The sequence below is a fragment of the Xylocopa sonorina genome, chromosome 8 (genome assembly GCF_050948175.1).
Source record: "Xylocopa sonorina isolate GNS202 chromosome 8, iyXylSono1_principal, whole genome shotgun sequence".
NCBI lineage: Eukaryota > Metazoa > Arthropoda > Insecta > Hymenoptera > Apidae > Xylocopa > Xylocopa sonorina.
The window spans coordinates 2,002,676-2,024,939 of NC_135200.1; the positions used below are offsets into that span (position 1 = coordinate 2,002,676).

Below are 22,264 nucleotides of genomic sequence, written 5' to 3' on the forward strand. Positions count from 1 at the left end.
TATATGTGTACGTAGGTGGTACGTAGGCAGAGAAGGGCAGAGAAAAAGGGTGGTACCGGATTTTCCGTGCGAGGTGAAAATTACATACGAATGCATTGGGACGAAGTGCTCCGTAGAAGTTACGCCGAAGCGAGAGCATGTCTGCCGGTGCCCGGCTACAAACTGCTCGAAGAATATATTTGCGAACGGCCCTGGTGTAATTCACTCTCGCATTTGTCTGCAACCTTTTTTTTTCCTTTCTTTTTTCTAACTCTCCCCACGGAAATATTAAACCTGTTAAGAGGAAGGGACGCGTTTCTGTTTCTTCTCAGGCGGCGTGTTCGAGGGAAAAAGCCACGTGAAATATCGTCCCGCGATTCATTTTAATCGTGCGAGTTAATTCGCTTAATTAATGCGACTCCACCCGTCGAGAAGAAACTGTTCGCTTTCCTATTCGATGATTCTAAACGAGAGTATCTGGTTTTACAAATTCTTTTTTTAATTCGCTTTCGCTTTAGTTTGGAATTGACGTGTGATCCGTAATAGATTTAGCTTTCACGTATTTTCACATATTTTCGTCATTTGTAGTCTGCCAATTAGCGATTTTTTTCTGATTTTCTCAGGTAATTTACAAGGCGAATCATATTACAAGTATCCTCTTCCTAATATGGCGTAATATTTTGAATCTCTCTATAAAATTGGTAATTTAATAACAACAAGAACGTTGTAAAAAATAGCCAGAGCTTAATTGGTACATCTAATGTATTGTACTATCGAAGTGATTTTTGAGCCTTCGTTTTCGGATAAATTCCTGGGATTACTTTTAAATTAATTAATATATGCAAATACTGGTTGATACAATTACTTTAATTTGCATCTACGGGTGAGTAATCAGTGCAACCGCACGTTACGGAGCTTCATTGAATATTAATCGTATTCTGCTTGGTAATAATTATTATCATCGGTGATCATCGGTGAGTAATTTCGTAAGATTTAATAAGTACAATATAATTTACCATGCAAACATTGTAGCTACTACATTAAACGATTCGATATTTTAATCCTAAATTAAATTTCGATAATTCGACTTGATAATGACACAAAAATGCATGGAATAAATTAATTTCGTGTTCGTTTACTATTATTTAATTTTCAAATAGATTTAAATGAGAATATGAAAAGCGAAGGAAATTCAGGATTCTCTAAAGTGTCACGCGTTTCACAGGTGGAAACTGCATAAATGGCCAAGAGGGAGAGATCTTACCGTTATCCTTGACCCAATAATTAATCGACTTGGGCGATGCCTCGACAAAACATTCTAGAACCACGTCAGTCCCCAGAGGTGCCCCTACCAGTTGATTAGGTACATGAATTACCGGCGGGACTGTGAAACAGAATCCCAGATAGGGTATGAATCGTGTAACACCACCGTTTACCTTCGCCGGTGGCGAAGGAAATCGATAAATTATCGGTTAATCGCTAGTACTCACAGTGAACGTTGATAAAAATACGTTTGCTGACCGCCGGTGGTATGCCGTTGCTGGCGATGCAAAGATAAACGCCCATCTCGGTCCTCGAAATCTTTGTCAGCTTCAGCTCCTCGCCCTGGTACTCGCTCACCGAAGTTACTAAAGAAAGTAATTACTCTATCAGATTTTATCGTTACGATATCTATTCTATCGAGAGTTGCTCCAAAAGTTTTTAACGAAACATGGTACCAGTTCGGTGATCACTTCAATTGGTCACTACATATACCTCTACGTATAACATACGCTTTAATTAACCCCTTCTTATCTTCATATTTATCGATAGAACAAAATTCACTTAGATTACATTTAAGAAAAAATGTTTCTCATCTTTTATTAATTTATCTGCAATTTCTTAATATACAAATATATCTGGAACGTTCAGACAGAGTGACAATAGCTTAATACTGTTTAATACTTCTTACTCTGTAACAATATTAATTATAGTATAATGTCGCGTCTAAGTTTATGATATTATTAAAAATAGGTAGCCTTAACAACTACCTACTATCTAGCGATGTATACCAATAATTTGAAGTAGAAACAAATTATTGAATCATGCGCGCCGAACCATATTTTTTCAGATTCTCCTTATTTTAATAAAAATTTGTGTACACAAATGGAACTAACTTTTACATAGACATAGGAAGGTGTAACATTTTGTTAAAAGTGTATTTTTTCATATCACAAAACTTCTCTTATGAGCTATACAAGATGATCATTTTTAGTTGAAAAATAAATTGCTAAGATAAAAAAGTTAAAAGTATATTGTAATTTAAAATTGTTAACGTAATAGGGTAATTACTGACTTGAATTTTTCCATGATATTGTTGGTTGAACTTATTAAAAAGTAATTACAGAAAATTCTTTCGTATCTGTAGAGAAATTCCACACGAGTATTCTTAGGAATGTGTAACAACCCGTAGTTCTACTCCTTTTAGATGTATAAATTAACTTTATTGGTATTACTGTTAAGCGGATCGATTTTTTGTTATATTATATTTCTTTGTTCGCCTTCGCCATAAGACAACACGTGCCATCGAGTGGTGTATCTTTCTTTATTAAAACCTAATAATTACGAAATAAACAAAAGCATTTTACTCGATATTTTTATTATTTAACCAATTTACTTTCCAAGCCACCCCTTAACGAATAATTAATAAATTCCTGAGCAAGAACTCAGCTAGTTATTCCAATATCCATTGAATTATTTAAATTCTTTTTCTTTATAATGTGAAACAATCTATAGAAAGAGTTTATCGATGTCAATAAATTGAATGAAATCACTGCCTCAATATTTCATTATATCATGTATCACAAATTACTTTAAAACTCCATAAAAATTCACAAAACCGCTAGATAAAATAAAAATTATTAAGAAATGCAGAAAAATTCATAATACTCATGTTTTGTGACCAAGATTGATAAAATTATAAAGTGATAGAGCAAAATTTGACACCAACAGTATACAATATTTTGTACTTAAAATAAAAAGCAAAATTCATATGTTTTATTATTACTAATTCGGTTGACGTTCGTTATATACTTAAATATAATTGTCTAAAGAAGAGAAACTGACGAAGATAAAGTAAAGGTTTATGCGTAATCTATTACAGCTGATCTTCCTGGTAGAATATTGCAACGAGACGAATATATCATCCTCGCGTGGTGTTTTTGACGCGACAACAGTGTTTTCAGCGAGAAAACATCGATTCCCGTGAAATTTCAGCGTTTAAGGATAGCTCGCGGGACTCCTAATTTCTGATTTAATTACGTAAGAGCGCGGACTAATACGATCGTTCGCTTTCTGGGAATGTAAACCGCGTGTTCCTCGAGTTTCATCAGACAATCGTACGATTCCACTTTGGACGGAAATCTCTGTTAACAATATTATTAAATTTCGTCGTCGTTAACCTGAAATTTTCGTAATTATAATTTACGAAGATATTCGAGGTTGTCCTTTCTGCACACCTAAGTTGTTGTCCGTAGGAAGGATCAATTATTATGGAAACAGTGTTACACGTACTTTCTTTCACGTTAAAGGCGTTGACATTATTTCGTTACACCGACGTAATTTGTTCATCGGGATTAAACGTCCTTTTGCGAATGAAACTCCGGCTAATTATGAGCGAAAATTTCTTCGTTTCATCTAAATAACTCGCAATTAAGGAGTTTGATAACAAAGGGTAACAAATTTACCACGAACGATTTCCGGCGTGCCTTTGCTGTCCTCCAATGCGTTAGAACGATTAATCAATTTCAACTACAACGAGCTGCCAGTCAACGATTCTGTCGATATAAACGAATGCAAATCGCTGGTAACCTTGTTAAAAATTAACGTTACGCACATATTTCGCAGGGGTCTATTACTCGAAAACGAACTTCCGCGAATCCATCGAACTGCTTGCTATCCGTTCCACCGGAAATCGCTAATTAATGAGTTTCTAAATCATAAATCATCGAGTTTCGCTTAAATTCCCAACGCAACCGCGTTACACCGTCGATTCGAAGGTACCGTTAGTAATTACAAAAGTACAACACCAACGATTTGTCAGAGAGTTGGCATTTCTCGAATAAAGTGGAAACTAACAATCGATGATCGATGTAAAGCAAGAGAAATAACAGAAAACTTGAAATAACTATTGAATAATAAAATAACACTATTTCCACTATACTACATGTACGTCCCCTTAAATTATTTACGTATACTAATCGGTTACTTTTGTATGTAACTGCTAAATAAACACCATAAAAAACGCGCCACTAAGTGTAGAGCGCAGTACACAAAAATGGATACAATCTATAAAGTGGAGTGGCTACGATCTACATTTCAGAACACATTGTGCAGGCGAAATTGAACGCGTCATGTTTTAAAAATGAAGAATACAAAAGAAAGATCGTGTTCGAAGAAAGTTTGAACTTTCAAACAGTGCATTGCGCGCGATGCACCTCGATCACGTGCCTAGTGTCGTCACGGAGGAAACGTGTAAAAATTACATGTGAAACGGACAGAGTCATTTCCCTCGGTAACAAAGTCCCAAGCGCGCTTTCGTGTTTCCCAATTCAGATCTCTTCGTACGTTAACTTGTATAATCACCACCGAGCATTTTCTACCAACGATTACCTGATCTCGTATAATAGCGGCGATAGATTAGAGCATATACGGCCCAAGTGTGTAATAGGCTATATTGCATGTGAGATTCTCTGAGTAAACGCTATAGCGGAATCGAACTAACGACACGTTTCTCAGGACGTGTCTCCGTCGCTAAGCGACGCATTGCTTTGCTAAATCTCGTCGATATAACGAGGTCCTGATCGAAACCTCGGTGCAAGAGCTCACGATGAAATCTACAGAGCTGTGCTCCGCTATACACTCTTTTATATGTGTATACGCCTGGCAAAACCGTTACGGAATGACAATCATAAAATCAATTGGAGAATCAATGTACCCGCAATCCGAGCGCCACACCTGCAATTTCAGAGATATAGAGGACTAGAGATTCATTGCGGAACGATAGTCCATGTCAGCTAAGAATTATATAGCTCAGAAAATGTTCTTCTACGAAGCACCGTACGCGCGGATATTTATGTTGCACTGAGCGCCTTCTATCCATTAAACCTGTAATTTATAATTACGCCAAATCGATTCTTCCAACTTTCCCTTATCAAAGAATAATCAACGCCAAGTGCAAAGAGTATTGAAGAGCGTTTGCCACGACTCAAGCCGTCTCAAGTGAACTATCGATCCTCGCGTACAATTAGACGCCGAGTGAAGATACTTTTCACGAGTATGTCCGTTCCGTTTTCGTCATTCGTTGCATACAAGTTTATCTGAAACTACGTATCTTACATACATTTGTTACATAGTATCTCCAAGTCGACTATCTATACTAGACATTGTGGGCTCTGTAATTAGCCGAGAACAAACGTATCGTCACTTTTCGATTCCGTTTTTACCCTTCGGCAGTTAATAGTTTTCCTCCCGTAGAGCAGGTCCTACGGTACGGAACCTTTTCCTCCTTAGGAACGGATTGTCGCGCGAACAAGAACAATACGAGGGATATTGCTACGCACAAGACAAAGCGACAAGACAAAATTCGCGTTACAGAAACAGACACACTCGACTCGATACGTCCACTGATGTTGACCGGTGCACGAGCCACTGGCACACGAGGAGACTCGTTTCTAGGATTCGCCGGTGTGAAAACGCTATGGAAGAGAGACATATTCTTCACCTGCCAATACATTTGCCCTCCGGTAGGGCGAACATTTTCTTTAACATCGTTTCTGCCGTTTTACCACCACCTGACTACTCTGCACTCGTCTCTAGGAATTCTCCTTCCCGACCTCAATTAATTTTGTAGACAGTATCCATTTCGAATAGATTAGGTTATCGATATCTTCCTATAATAGAATGCGCTGTAACGAGATAAAATAGTCGCTTGAAAAAGGTTCTCTCGTGTATGACTTGAACATGTGAACTGACACGCGCAGTTTATTTTCGATGCGTAATTATTATAATGTACAATACTATATAAAAATTACTATTACCATTTGAAACGTAGTATCTGATCTTTTTTCAGTATCAGATTTTTATATAATAAAATTTGAATAATACAGCAGACGGAATGAGAATTTAACAAAAAATTGTTGAAGCCAAAAACAAGTTCGTGTTTATAAAATAAGCGCACCCTGGAAATAAATGATAACGATCGAGATCAATGTAAACGTGAAAATAGAATCACAATTTTTTGTCTTACGATAATTAAATTGCAGAGCTCGTAGGCGGGTAAGAAAGTTTTCCCGCGATATCCAATAATTATCGCCATTGTAGGGCAACAATAAGCTATCCCCTTCGCGCGTAGCGCAAGGACCGATCCACTTGGCACGTGTTGCTAGGGTTGCACCCGCACACATCTCGGTGGACAGTGCGCTGAAATTCGCCTGCTATTAGTAACACCACGCTGAAGCGAATACTAAATACGTCGTTTAGGTCGGAACGTCGACGTAGAAAGGACGTGAGGTAAACTCGAACCGGCGTTACGTTTCAGTCCATCAAGTATGCCGCGATTTTACACCCGCTATCTGCCGATCGTTTCCACCGACGCCAGCGTCCTGTTCAACGGCTCCGTTTTATACTCTACACCGAAACGGAACGATCCAACCGGGTTATTACACGGCATTTTAGCTGCGCAATAAAGTTGTATGAATCGCTAGTGATATTGTTGTCAAAGAACTGAATAGTCCGAGTAAATATTTTACTTTTCCCCACGATTTACTTGATAACAGACCAGCAGAGAAATAATTATATAATAATTTTCTTCCATTACTACTCATGGAATTATTATTACACTCTTATTCATCGGATCTTTTCTTTAATTTGCTAGATTTCTTAAAATGCTTATTATTTTCCGTATTTGCCTTCATTTTCCTTCATTTTCCTTCATTTTTAATAATTCTTCTTTTGCGAAAAATTGTCTAAACCTTCGACACATTCGCACGATTTTCGTGAATAGTTAGTTGAAAATGAAAATGTTTTACGAATCGATGAAACGCGATTCATAAAAGCTCGCGCCCCTATCGACTTAACGGGGTTACGTTAAGCGTTTCACTCAACAATTTCCAGAAGGTAACACTTCCCGCAGGCAGTTTTAAGCGGTCCGTGGTGAAATAAGGAAATTAAAATACCAAGTGAATCCACCGACTGGGTTCGAGGGAAACATAATTGTATATTCCACGTTATATCGGCGAAATGGTAGGAGCGTCATCTATATTAAATCTTACCATGAGACTTCTGGTTCAAGCCGCTTCCTGCAAATGGCTTCCGAATTATAATGTTCGTCCCGTCTTCTCTGCGCCACGATACGCGGGGTGGAGGCACGCCTTTTGCACGGCACGTTAACATCACCTGTACGTGTTATGAAACCAGAATTATAAAGAGAATCGACTTCGTTATTGCCGACCCGCGGTGTAGAATCGGGTCACGTATAAATATGTTTGGAAAAATTAAACCCGTGCCCCGTGCACGGAACCTGGTCGCCCGAAAACTATTTCATCTATTCGAGATTATACCATTCGTCGAAAACCGAGTCAATATTGTGAGAGATAAACGGATCATCCGGCGAATGAACGAGGAATTCCGGGAGCGGTGTGATGATCAGTCCTCTATAACGTCATATAACTTGGAGAGTTACATACAACTTGATAAATAAAATACAGCTTTCTATTAGCTTCTCTGAAGGCTTGGTTGAAAATTCGACGCAACGGTTAATGGAAGTTTATACTTTTTCTCTCCGTGATGTTATTCGTAATCACGTGACAAATCTTATCCAACCACCCTCACGAACTTTTCATGAAAACCGACGCGCCAACGTCGCGTTCGAGTTCCAGGAATCGGACATTAAGGAAAGGGAGGAGAAACAAGCCGGAGAATTTCGAGTGTGTATTGCGAGAAAACGCGACGCGGAAAGAAGAGCTCGAGAGACGCGCGAACATGCCACCTGAGCACTTCGACTGTCCCCTGGTGTGTACGCCGAGTGACAAATGTACTATTTTACGCCCCGTGTATGAATACATTCGTCCTCCGCGCGTTTTCGAACCGTGTGAAGCGCGATGGAGGACGCTTGAAAATACAGCAGAATCTCGATTGTGTAGAGACGGTGAATAAATCAGGTTGTTAATATTGAGGTGCCCGGTCGTTTAAACGCTGGAATCGTCCCTTTGAGAATAGAATTCGGACAAGTATAGTAAGAGAATATTACATTGCAAAATTTCAATTAGAATCCTCTTGAAAATGTACAATCTTTGTGGAATCAGGTTAACTAGAAAAATTAAGTACATCAGTTTCTTTGTTTCGTACGAGACTCTATCCATAATGGTTCTTATGACGGTGAATCGGTTGCCATATAATGTTTAATATAATGGGATTTCAATGTGTCAAAAGAGCGTTTAAATTTACTTGAAATTATATTCTACTTCGGAGTAAAAAAAAATATACAAAGCTATTGAATACTAGTTTCAATAGCTCGAAACAGCAATAAAAGAGCGACGACTCGAATAATCGAGATTCCCCTCTAATTTAATTTAATCGTTTTGCGGAACGAGATAAAGTTCCCTCTATTGGCTTCAAGAATGTCGTGTCCCCTGATCAAATCGTAATCAACTTACCGCTAGACAATGGTAAACAAAAGGATAATAGCGCACGGTACAGGGATGAAAATTGGAGAAACTCGATTGACCCTAACCAAGTTGTGTATCTAAAAATGATAATCAATTACGGAATTTCGTTCATTTCCGTGGTGAACTTCTCATTTGCGTACGGTTGTGTTTCGGTTGTGTTATTGTTTTGTTTCAATTGTACAATGCCCATTGTTATTTACAATACTATGCTACACTATCGACATAAATAATCGAAAAGAATCGTCATTAAACCGCCTGCTTAATGACATTTTTTATCTCGCTACGATCAACTATTCAATATTACAATCTTTTTCCGCCAAAAAAAGTAAATACGGTCGTCCGGTAATTCATTTGTACGTTTTCACCCTTTATCTTGGAGAAATTGGACGAGCAAAGACGATCGTTCTCTCCCGATTTCCTCGCTTCGCAGCATCGTCCCTTGAATATTTTTATCGATCTTAAATTGCGACGGCCGGTAAACGTCTGATATTCGAAACGTGGGATAATGCAGGTAACAAGTTTATAAGTTTCAGTCCGGACCGCATTGAAATTCAGATAAAACGTATCGCAACGGGGCAAAGCGAATCTCACGTAACCAGATTTTTATAAACGCGGGACCAAGTTGTGGAAACCGTGCTAGCTACGTGCCATCAATAATAATATTTATCGTCCCGATGAAAAAGTATCGCCCGTTTATATCAATGTGTTCGCGTTGAATGACGAATTCGTGTGGATCGAAATTGAAGCTTTCATTTTTGATAAGCCTAAGTGTGGATTCGCGAGGAACGGCGAGAATATATGGTAAGGTTGACTCTATTCTGGTGCATGCCATGTACATTGCTCTTTTTTGCCTTCTTTTTTTGCATTCAAACTCGAAGCTATTTCTTCATTGCGCAGCAATCTTTTATTACCAAGTACCGAAATAATATTGCTATATTTTCTATCATATCTAGTCGTAGGTTTTGTAATAGAGAAAATTCGTAAATCGTACCAAAAACCCGGTCTATTCTCAACTAATTTAACGAATGGTAATACAAATTCTCATTGGCCATTGCTACACGAGTTTTTAACCCTGAGGCGTGTATGTATTAGAACGAGTTACGTCGTCATTTTAGCACCACTTTTTAAATTGTACTCTCGTGAACTTTACCGAGCGAATTAAAATTAGTATTTTAATTACTGAATTTCACCGAGATTGAATGCTAACGCGATATAGACACAATTCATTGGAGCTATGATTACGGAATTTTAAATTGCAAATTAACGTTCGTATACCGAAGGAATGCAACGCATAGATCATTTTCCGAGACGCTTTGCCGGAAATTGTCCAGGGAACTGTAATACATATTTCTTCCGTCGTACTATTATTATATCGTCGTACGTATTGATAAGAAAAGAAAACAGGAGTAAGGGTAATATTTGTCCATTATGTTAGACGTATACATGCAACAGATTAGTGAAACTTGTTTGCAAAAATTAGAAGCATTCGAAATATTATAGATATAGGTATTCCAATTATGAGTGTCAGAGTGAGTTTATTCGAATCTAAGATCGAATAAAATTTTTATCCTACATCGATTATTGATTTACCTGTCCTCCTTCCCGCACCGTGACGTCACTCGATGTATCTTCAGGGATAAAGTCTGGTGGCACAACGATTGACAACATACCTGTCTGAAAAAAGAGCACGACATGTTATTACTTGCTTCATTTTCCACTCGCTTACTTTAACGATAAAATTTGGGAAGCTCGAACTTTTGATTACTTTATCGAATAAATTGTTTTCGAAGAAAAACATCTCTCTATGAAAATGGTTAAACGCGTTAACTCGTTCAGCGATACGAAGTACACGTCCCATAATTGCACTGTATCGTATCGCATAGTCCGCGAAATAGTATATTCCCCCGCTATAGATAAATAACTAAGAAAACGCGGTGTTACGATCTCCAAAAATGTACGAGAGCCGGACGCAAAGTTAGGGAAATCGACGGTAACGGAGCATACAATTGGAGGGCTGCGCCTTACCTCGACGAGCAACAATATTTCAAGAGTCGTGCCAAAGCTCGTCCTGCGCGAGATATATTTTCCGGCACGCACCGGAAACCAGTCGCAATTTAATGTTAATGATACGCTTAACGGCTGCGCAATGCATCAAGTAAATTTCCTTTCTTACCGAATCTCTAAATTATATCCGTACACATTACTCTATTCGAGAGTAGCGGGAGTGAATAACGTAAGAGCCCCTAAATCCTGGCTGTATTTCGCCTCCTTTAACCCCTGCTGCACCGGGAGCTGAAGCAACATATCATAGGGTTGTAAAGGGCGAGGGTCGCGGGGGGAGGGCACCCTGGCCTCCACCGGGTGTTGCTGCCAATGAGCGCCGCGGCTTTTCGTTAATTAACGCCACACCGCCAGGCGATATAATAAGTAACAGTCGACGCTGTTTTCTAACAATCCGCCTTTCAATTTTTCATTCGAATCAAAGCGATCGTTGGTTAAACGCAGACCACGGAGGGGTATGGGTAGAACGCGGAGGTTGGTAACAACGACGAGACGGATTGTTGTTTTTATTCTCTCTCTCTCTCTCGTTTCTTTCTCTCCTCTTTTGCACAGTTAAAACAAGGCTCGAATGGTTGCGAAACTGTTCATTCATTAAACTGGCTACACACTTATAATAGACTCGTTATACATGTCAGATGGCCTGAACCATGAAAATAAATCATAGATTTCCCTAATTGCAATAGAAAGTTTAAAAAAATGTCTTTAACTTCATTACGAGGAATTACATAAAGAGCATCCCTCGTTAACAAACAGGTTGTCACTTTGCACTGTCTACTTTATTCTCGTGAAGGTGAACAAACGATGACAAAGAGAAAAACATGAATGGGATAATGCAACTTCCGTGTACGCCAAGACTTTTCCGAAACGATCGTGCGTCAAACCGCGAAACGTCACTACAGTTGGAAGGACTTGGGGGTTTACCCTAATGTCTTTCCACTCCACTTACGACGCGAGGCAGCCAGCCAACAGTCGGCAAAAGATGGGAACACCTGCTCGTACATACGTCGTAACGCGAGGTGTGCACGTAATTACGAGGATGTAATCTACGCTACGACGAAACTTCAATCGTTATAACCGAGTTGTCTCTCAAGTCACCGAACTGCTTAAAACAGCCTAAACGAATGCGTCGCTGCGGATGCAGGCGAACAGTATTGCCTCCCTTTCTCTCTCTCTCTCTCTCTCTCTCTCTCTCTCTCCCTCTCTCTCCCTCCCTCCCTCTCTCCTCTTCCTCTCTTATCCCTTATTCCGGCCACGTGACAGTTCGGTGACAGGCAGACACGTGCCCAAGCGCGTAAACTTGCTGGTGTCACGAGTGAGTTATGAAACTCCGCTTCATTCCATAAATTAATTATTTCCTAGTTGGGTACAACTCTATCGAGGATGTTGATAAATATCCGCGTTAATCGAAACACCGCCTGATCGATCAATTTGTTTAGCCGCTGTAAATCGGGACTGGCTGACCTATAATCGGCTTTTAAAGGATCGTTCATCTTGATAATAGTCCACGGTTAAATGAGGCTATTAATTCCCGGCAAGTATTATAGATCCCCCTTGGAAAATGTTTCACTTGCGTTATTTCATGTGTTTCTGTCGTGAATTTCGGTTGAATGCTTGGAAATTATAGCGGAGGGGAGTTTGAGAGATTATGCCAAGATTGATTTTACTCGATTCGTCTTGAATAACCCGATTATTCGTGCGGGCTTTGAGGAAATTTAATCTGGCAATGAGTAATTACGATCGTTCTATTTAAACGGAAATTACTACTTACCAAATTGAATGTTTTCCTTGGCTTAAATATGTCATTTTAACGCGATGCCTCGTGTCCTATTTTTTCGCGTTTCCTTATCCATGAAATTTCATAAAATCGAAAATGTCTTAGCCCGTGTCTATGTCGGTATTTGATTCTGAAAAACGGTAATTACCTTATCAAACTTTAAAGAAAAACGGAACGACAACGTCTTACGGATAATTTTGATTGACATAGGAGATTCCGGCGAGAAGTTTTAAAACATCTTTAAAGAAGGTCGGGTTCTGAATATCGTTGAAAAAATATCTTCGAAATAAATTTCATGAATTTAAACTACATAATATAAATTTAACCAAATCCTTATCCTTTAATAAACACATCGCCCTCATTGAAAACTGTAGAGGAATAAATATTAAAAATTTACATCAAATGTTGCGAGACCCGACAGAAAAATAACATTCCATAAAATTCTTTCCAGTGGGTGTTCACAATTCAGTTGAATATTTTCTGGTTTTAATGGTCCTTTCCCACCGTTCCGAATATAATGTGCTCTAAATGATTAAGCGAGTCGCCGTTTGAAGAACTATTGCGCAATAATTTTACACTAATTACACACGATTCGCGCGAACGACTAAATATATTTCGCTATTCGTATAAGCAGAATTGTAAAAAACCCAACAGTAAAGAAGCACGAAACCCGGCGAGACGGCACGGAAACTAAGAGGAAATACAATTAGTGAGAACCCAGACTATTCGGAGATTCCCTATTATTATATCGTCTGCTTTACACTCTTCCAAATTCCCCTCGTAATCACTATTAATCAAGATTTTTGTCCAACATTTCAACAACTAACAAAGGAGTAGTTTTTAAATAGAAAATATTTATTTCAACAAGTTAAAAGCAACTAGACCTTTTTACAAGGAAACAGCCAGAAACAATTATAAAGAAAAACATGCAATTCAATATTATATACCAATTTCTTATAATCTTCCACAATCAGAGTAATATTTAGAAAGCTGAAAACCCAAAGACCCCTCGTTTCGTTTCGACAAAGTTAACACCACGGTGAATTATATAGCGAGAGCTCTACTTAAACTTAAATAAAACAACACAAGTTCCCCGTTGTTTGCACTAAAAATTGTTCACGAGAGTATTAAAACGTCCCTTTCGTCCGTGGAAAGACAATTACAGAAAAATAGTACTCGAGTTAAATCTGCCCCGATCCCTCGAAACAATAAAACGTGACTCAACTTTGGGAACATTAATAATTAGAGAGACTGTCCCCTACTTTAAACATATTACGCAAAGCAACCGGATGAGATTTCCTTTCATCGCGTCTCCCGTAAGCATATTTCATACCGGGGCGTATTTTGTTAGCAGCGCAGTCGGCGCGACAAGCATGCTCGAAAGGAGCCGCCGCCACGTTGGAGTCGCGCAGAAACGGGCAGGGAAATACGGTTAGCCGAAACGAAACTGCTCATAGAACTCCCTCTGCGGAAGGGTGGCGTCGAGTTTTACCACTCGACGAAGGTGCGCGGAAAGGGCTAGAATTAGAGAAAAGGAGAAACAGACAGAGAGAGAGAGAGAGAGAGAGAGAGAGAGAGAGAGAGAGAGAGAGAGAGAGAGAGAGAGAGTCAGAGAGCAAGGAGTAGAAGCGTTTCCCACCGATTGACTAGTAGGGCATTTTCGACAGTGTTTCTCGCGTTCATTACTTAGAGGTCTTGTAACGGGCGAGGTGAGCGGAGGTTCCACATTCGAAACCCCCGTAATGCCTCTTGCACTATTTAAGATTACTGTTTCTTCCCGGAGAGAGAAGAGATTTCTGGACAAGTACAGAAGCTTGGATTCAATCTGAAATGTCGGAAAATTAGATCTCAAAGGAGAGAGTCTACTCTATCCAACGCCATATCACACTTTGCTGGAGTAGACGGCTGGCACGGAGGGGAAACGAGAAGGTCGTATACTTTGCAGAGTAGTGTGTCTGCTGGCACAGCGATGCCTCGATGCCGGAAGCAACGGTTGGTTAAATCGAGGGAATGAAAGGTGACGTTTTGTGCGTTAGAGAAAATAGCTCGTTAAGCACTCAACTATTTTCCCGATCGCGCCTTAAAAGATGGTGCAGAATTTTAAGGCCTAATTAATGCACAAAAGCAATTGAAATGCAGAGGAGCTGCTAGCTAGAATACATTTAGAACATTTCGAATTAGAATTCGCACGAAAGATTCAGAAAAAATGTACGCCTAATTAATATTAGGATTGAAGGGATTTCAATAAAAGAGAAAATAATCTACTAGAATTAGAATAAAAATACAGAATGCGTTACGATTGTTTCTGAAAAAGATTATCTGAACAAGAATAATTTCAAAGAGGTTGTCGAAGGTCTATGCCTTATTTGAATTTTGTTTAAAAAAAATTCAGTGAAATTCACAGAGAAACAGTTTGTCGATTTGTTTTATATATGGGAGACGTCAAGGATCGATCAGAGAAATGTTTTTTTTTTTTTTACTAGTTTCATTCGTATCGAGATTGCATTGTGGCCTTTTTTCCAAGCGCGAAATTTTATTCCACCGTGAATTCTGTGTTCACGAGTGCGTTGGAATTTTTAGCGTGGAAAGGAAATGGGTCGTCTCGCTGCTCGTCAATTTTATGCAAGGTTATTTGCCTTCCACGCTTCTGAAAGAGAAAAAGTCGGGTTGAATGGGTAAAAATACAAATTTTATGTCGACATTTAGATCACCAGCCTCGTGTGTCGTGATGGCCCTAGATAAAACTGACTTCTTAACTTTCTTCGAAATATGCGTATCGGGGATTACAAAAATTTGCAGAGCATAATTTATGATTGTCAACATTGATACGTCGAAATTGATTCGTAAAAACGTATTTTATTTCAATTATCCAGAATAGCACTATTCACATTTAGAGGTATCCAGTGTTCTTGTGTTTGAACAATCAGAATATAACTTTCCTTGACGTATAAGGGTAGTAACAGTGCACGCTTAATTATTTATAGCGTACAAATGCGAGCAATTATTCTGGCCCTATTCGTCTCACTAGCAGAAACGTATGGCACGGCCATCCAATTGGAAGTGGCTCTATTTAGTGCTATCATTTCTCATTGGGCGGCCGCTGGTATGCGTTCGCGTTAGAGAGGCCAGTAGGGCTAAAATCATTGCCCACGTTTGCACAGTCTAATTTTTAACGCAACATCCTCACAAACGATCAACCTTTTTCTCCCTTTGCAGTCGCACGATCTACAGTAGCTGATAAGTCCAGAACTCCAGTTTTACCGTGTACTATCTTAAACCCAAAAGTAGATAAATGAAATTAATTGATATTCCATCGATGTAGATATACCATAATTGGACGTGATTAAATAGCATCTAATAAAGTGAGAGTTCCTTTCGTAACTTCCTTACAACGGGAACGATTAAAATCTAACCGTTATTTCGTAAGGTGTTCATAAACGAGGGCTGACATTCCTGAACTAGCGAAGACGGCTTGTTAAGTTTCCTGGTATGCCGTGCTTCTACAGCTTCTGGAGAAATACCTTCGATACTTGCAGAGATTGTAACATCGTAGGTAACTGATACCCGCGAATTTCCATATTTGAGTTAATAACGTTGCGGCTTTGTATCACGATACCGTTTATAAACACCAGAACCTGTCAGAAACACGAAAATGTTCGTCTAATTCAAAATTTCTACTTTGCCGACACTTATTGATTAAATATTTAATTAACACCGCGTTACTGATCGCAGCGAAAATTGCGCAAACATCAGTGAAATTTGAACATATATCGTATATAGCCATAACAACATGTTCTCTTGACAACTGGAAAATTTGTGAAAGTTATCTATTTCATATTCTTTATTAGATCGTCTGATAAGTAATATTGGACGTTCAATATTACGTGACATTCTCTAGAATGTTATATTTTATGGAATAGTCTAGTATCTATGTGTAATTGTATTACGATTTGCATATCCTCTTCAATGGCCTTCCTATAGATGCTATTTTAGAGTTGGGGTCTTATAACGGCCCATCAATTAGAGTATCCAGATTCGACCAGTAACAATAAAGGAATTTGATACCGTGCAAAAGATCGTCGTATCGGAGAAGAGCCACCAAGAATCACCTAATTGGAAGTGATGTACCCCACAACCGACATGCATCCCAGAACTTTATCGATCTAAATAGTGTCGGTGGTACCATTTCCAATTAGTTATTTCACCAAGTTTCTCGGCTTACCACGATTCGACCTACCAGCTAAACTGCACGCAGAAAGCTCCGATTCCAACCGCTTAGTTACTGAAAACGCTCGAAATAGCAGCCAACTAAACACGATAGCCACCTGTGCCTAAGTAAATTCCTCGCATCTTCCCTATGTTTTGTCTGTAAAGGCTGCCAGTGATATTCGGAATCAGATGTATTTTATAATAATTAAGTAAGTAATCTTTTACGTGGAACTTTAAAGTACACGTATCGCATTTGCTCTATTAATAGTTGTTTCGTGGCGTACCCACGAAACTAAATACTTTTACATATTTATCTCTCTTCGTTCATCCTTCATTTGGGAACACTTTTGTTCTTTACTTTGTTCGGCTCGATCCATAAATCGTATACCAGTGACTAGCGGCCGTTTACAGTAACGTCGACAATCGCCTTGAGTACATGACCTGATGAGTGTCGAATTGCATCTGTCCCAAAACATTGATCTCCGAAGGACGGAGTCTAGCGAACATTGGCCAGATCAGCTCTTAAAAGCCACGCATAGCAAAGTTCGCAGCACATAGCCACTTTTACCTTCCCACCTCCATCGATACTATCCATACTCCGCGCGGATTGCATTCGAAGTGTACGGAATAGGTCCGTGTTGTGGCATCTATCCCCTGATTGGTTTGTACACTGACCAATTAGGCGAAGAGACCCTCTTTTACAGAGTCATAGAAGGATCAGTTGACATTGACATACCCGAACGTGTAATCTATCGAAGATCCAGTGTACTCTTACAACATACACACCTTCTCAGACAACTAGCTACTGATCGAACAAAACGTAGTCGAGCAAGGAACGCAACCTCTAAGAGCCGGACACGGCTATTTAAAGAACGCGCACCAGTTTACAATCAATCCGCAAACTCCAGGCGTTCACCCGTAAACTTCCCTTAATACTCCTACGTCTGTAAAAGTAATAAGTACCGGGCAGAGCCTTACAACCTCTGCTGGCCAGCATCACCTGGCCGCTGTCGAATCGCGTGCTTCGCGTCGCGAGTGGCGAAACAATAGTAAAAATATAAAAATACCAACTTACTTGACTTTTCATAGGATCTGTATTAATCTGGCACATGTATAGTCCCTCATCCTCCTTTTGGACGCTCTTTATATGAAGATTCCATATGGTATGATCGCTATGAGATACCGAGACTCTGCTGTTGTGAGTTATTACATGATCGTGGATCGCCTGGATCGCCTTAGTATCTACTTTCAGCCAACCAACCTGCCAACATATTTATTTAACATTAGGACGGCAAAATTGTAGGTCGATGATTAGAATAAAGATATTTCGTTGGTAGCACTTCAACTGATCGTGGATAATCGTAGACGTATACTTCTTTAGGAACAGACAGTGCATTCGAGCAACAACTGTCGAGCATCATCGCAATTCATTATGTAACTTCCAATTAGAGAGATCATCCATAAAGGAGTCTTTCAAACGCAACGAAATCACGGTTGCTCGGCACCGGCTTTTTGAAGCGACTGATTCAATTTAGCGAGCAATTTACTACGCCCGCACAGGTTGAGCCTGTTAGCCAAGTGTAAGTCCCTCGGTCAGATCGAAGGGGTTAATGAGACGGCAGCACACGGAGCAAACGAGGACGATCAGAGGCCACAGACGTGTTCATAGATTTCGATGGCCGAGAACACCGCAATTTCCCTATAGACAGGCCGAATACGGAATACAAACAAGCCGGATACCTATGCCACGGCCGGGGAGACATGTATAGGCGTCGCGTACGCGCCTTCTATCTCCTTGGCCAAACTTTGGGCGATATTTGCATTTTCCTTAGAATATTCCAAATCTCACCAAGTCGCGGAGGGGTAGTACCGGGTCTCGAGGAACGCTTGTATTAATAGAAAAGGGGTTACCGGGTGTGCTTGAAGGATCTCTCTAATGGTGTTCGAAATTGTTTTCGCGCGGAGTGGCTCTCAAATTTCGAAACGAGTAATTGAAATTTATGACGTTCATCGCACATAATTAAATTTAAATAACCACACCAACAAGGAAAAATTTCTTCTTTTTATATCTTCAATTGATATTTTAAGTTACATCATTTTTTCAATAGCATTCGCAGGACGTGCAATTGTATTAGGGGAAAATTGTAATCAAGGAAGGTGTTGATATATTTTAAGCCAAAGAAATGTATGTACGATTTAAAAAAAACCACGTACAAGTCAACCATGGGTAAAAATATATTTTCAAATAGGCATTTCGCGTGCTACAACGTGCAAATATAATTCATGTCTATCTATCTAATGCAAAACATATGATACATTTATTCAATAACTCTTCCCGCAACATTGACATGAAAACTAAAATTGCGAAACGTATACATATTAAAATGAACAAAACAGACAAGTGATTATGATATAACTAAGTATAATTAATCATCATCCAAAACTTTAATATTTCACCATCGTGCAACATTGAACACTTTCGACGGAACAGTGTCGACTGGTCCTGCGAGCATCGAAAGCGCCCGAAGCTTCCCGATTAACAACGATCAACGAAAGAAATTCGCAATTCATTAATATTGTGTCATTTCTCGATAGTTAAATTTGTGATTTTGTTTAAAACAAGTAGTGTTATTAATTAACTAAATATTCCGTTTCTAGTATAATAAGAAATAGATAGCTTTTAGCTATGTTTTTAAGATAGTGAATCGTATCATTATGATCCACCACAATAATGTGTAAGTATCTACGTTGGAATACGGTATCGGTAAAAGTTAGTTTATTAACATTAATTAATCACGAACTAGTAATTTTGTTGCTAAGAAGTATTAATCAAATTATTCTTCGCGGATGGAATGGGTCTGGGACGAGCCAGATATTTCGGGACTTTTTTCGGGACACCTTTGCAATGCATTTCTTTCTCCAATAATCAAACAGGTAAGTGTGAAATATAAAAATTATTAAAATATTTCACTGAAATATCAGTTCTTATTTTCAAAGAATATATTTTCGATCTTTTATAGCAATATTTTATATAAATTTTAATTCAACTCAACTTGTTATCTGTGACCTCCGTATCCGTAATAAATTATATATGTGTGAAGAACAAATGAAAATTGTTCAAAATTACAAAGCATATATCGAAAGTATAAGTCACTGTTATATTTTTATTTGCCAATTATATACTTATTGTCGAATTAATTTACTAACTTACTATAAAATGTTATTTTAAAAACGTTAAACTTAATTCTACAATATTCAGTGGTATTTTCATAAAATTAAATTCGGAATTAGTTCTAAGGTATAATTGCAGAAGTAATTATTTAATCTAGATATTATATATATATATATATATATATATATATATATATATATATATATATATATATATATATATATATATATATATATATATATATATATATATATATATATATATAGCTAATTCGCAACGTAAATAATTACGGAAACAATTCGATAGTGAACCTTATACTACAAAGCGTAACTCCACATATTATGTTAGTCACCATGCAAAGCAGCAAGCATATGTTTTAAGGATTCCTTTTAAGTTCTGTTATCAGATACTAATTAAAGGAATTACATTTTTTTTTGGCAAATTAAATTATACCGAACACTGAGAAAATCTAACGAATATCTTTAATGAAAGTACTTTGTTCCTTTGATGTAGCCACAATTGATAAAGATGATAGAACTCAGAGGAATAATTTAATAAGTTTGAATCAGATTTATAATTTATAATAAATTGTACTGGAGGTGGGACGAGGGAGATGAATTTCCTGAAGGATTCTTTAGGTGGAAAGTTTATGAATGATAGAAGATACATTGAATTCAAGTATGAAAAGCTTTCATGTTTGATCTCCCTGGACTGGAAAATTGAGAGATTGAAATAAATGCAGACAATTTCTTTGACTTTCTGCCAAGTAATCGCCGTGAAACTTTACCACTAGTTCGTAACATCAGATACGCGTAAAACAATAAATTTTATTATATAAAAGAAGTTTGTAGTATCGCCAAGTTGGTAAAACTTTTGTACTAATATTGCTAGCATGTACATTATGTAATTAAAATAGGAACAAAAGAAGTAATTTTAGCCTTAACATAGATTCTTTTATCAGCTCTATTCTATGCTATATTTTAAAGAAAGACATCTTACTATAAATCATAAATTATTAAATAACACACATTTGTTGTTACAATGATTTACTTTGATATAACGGTAAAATATTCGTTGTATTATTGCGTGGCAAAGTATCTTCAGCGAAGCAGAAGAAATTTTGACGGCACATAAATACAATTTAACGTCATTATGAACTAATATGCGGGATAAAAAAGTAACGTATATCTTTATTTTTCTACGATATACGCTGGCAAGCGATATACAGACGTTACATCTTAACAATAAGGTAACTATATAGGAGTAAAGCTGTGCAAGCATAAATCAGTAAATAAAAATACTGACTTGATAAGAACAATTTTGGAATATATGAATTCTATTTATATTGCGTGTAAAACTAACAATAAAATCAAAATTCAAGCTTCTCCTACTAATCCGTTTAATTTCTTTACTTTCACACAATCAACTGCAATTTCAAATTTCAATTTCAAAATTCAATTACCAACTACTGTATGTATATATATATATACGTTACTATTGCGTAACTATGTATGCGTTACTATATATGTATACGTACATATTGCGTTACTACGCTTGCAAAACTTAAAAAGCGGAAATGCCGGATATGCTTTGCTGGTACTTGGCTGGCCATTTCAGCTCAATTTGCAAAAAAAAAGTTTTATATTGTTTAATTATTTACGAGTGTCAATAACCTTAAAATGTCTTTGGCACGACTTCGAAGTACACAATCAGCTGACAAAGGACAATTAAAATGAATATCGACATGCGAAGAAACGACATTACTTTCCGGTCTCTCTAATGTATGTACTTCCCTTTTATCCGGAACTGTACGATATTGTTCGATGATAGTGAAATTTCGTGATAAAGAGATTAATTATACAGATATTAAATCAAATATTTAAGCTCATGTTCATTCATTCGAAACAGCTATATTCCTAACTGGAATAATAACTCTGCAAATCAAATTTGAAATAAAGTACTTCAATTATCATAGCCATTTCAATGAAATTCGTATATTTAGTGCATTCCTGTATAATAATATCCCGTGTACAACTTTAGTGAGAAGCTGCGTCTTTACTTTTTTAATCATTCTCTTTAGTGTGATTACATATTTTCATTGTATTAAATGTCAATCTGAAAACCTAACAACAATCCTAATAGAATTTATGAAACATGATACAAATTAATTGAGCCGTGTGTCTGAAATTTACTCGAACAGAGACTATCGAATTACGAAATAATCTGACAGGAATTGCGAATGCACGCTTCATCCGCATCGTCGGATTTGCCGTTCCTCGGCGTTAAGTTTTAAATGAAAAATTAGCAGCAGTTGCTCGTTACCACTTTACTCTGACATAATGTCATTAGACGCTCGTAACAAGA

At 37.9% G+C, this 22,264-nt stretch overlaps 1 protein-coding gene across 1 annotated transcript in view; it reads right to left on the reverse strand.

Moving 5' to 3' along the window:
- The window catches only part of LOC143425956 (lachesin), an 85,374-nt gene that overhangs the window by 3,340 nt on the left and 59,770 nt on the right, over positions 1-22,264 (reverse strand). Inside the window, exons 4-8 of the mRNA XM_076899051.1 lie at positions 17,804-17,989; positions 10,275-10,358; positions 7,290-7,413; positions 1,470-1,607; positions 1,244-1,363 (exon numbers count right to left, since the gene is read on the reverse strand). Of these exons, the coding sequence (XP_076755166.1) occupies positions 1,244-1,363; positions 1,470-1,607; positions 7,290-7,413; positions 10,275-10,358; positions 17,804-17,989 (652 nt within the window). The remainder of the gene's footprint in view (positions 1-1,243; positions 1,364-1,469; positions 1,608-7,289; positions 7,414-10,274; positions 10,359-17,803; positions 17,990-22,264) is intronic.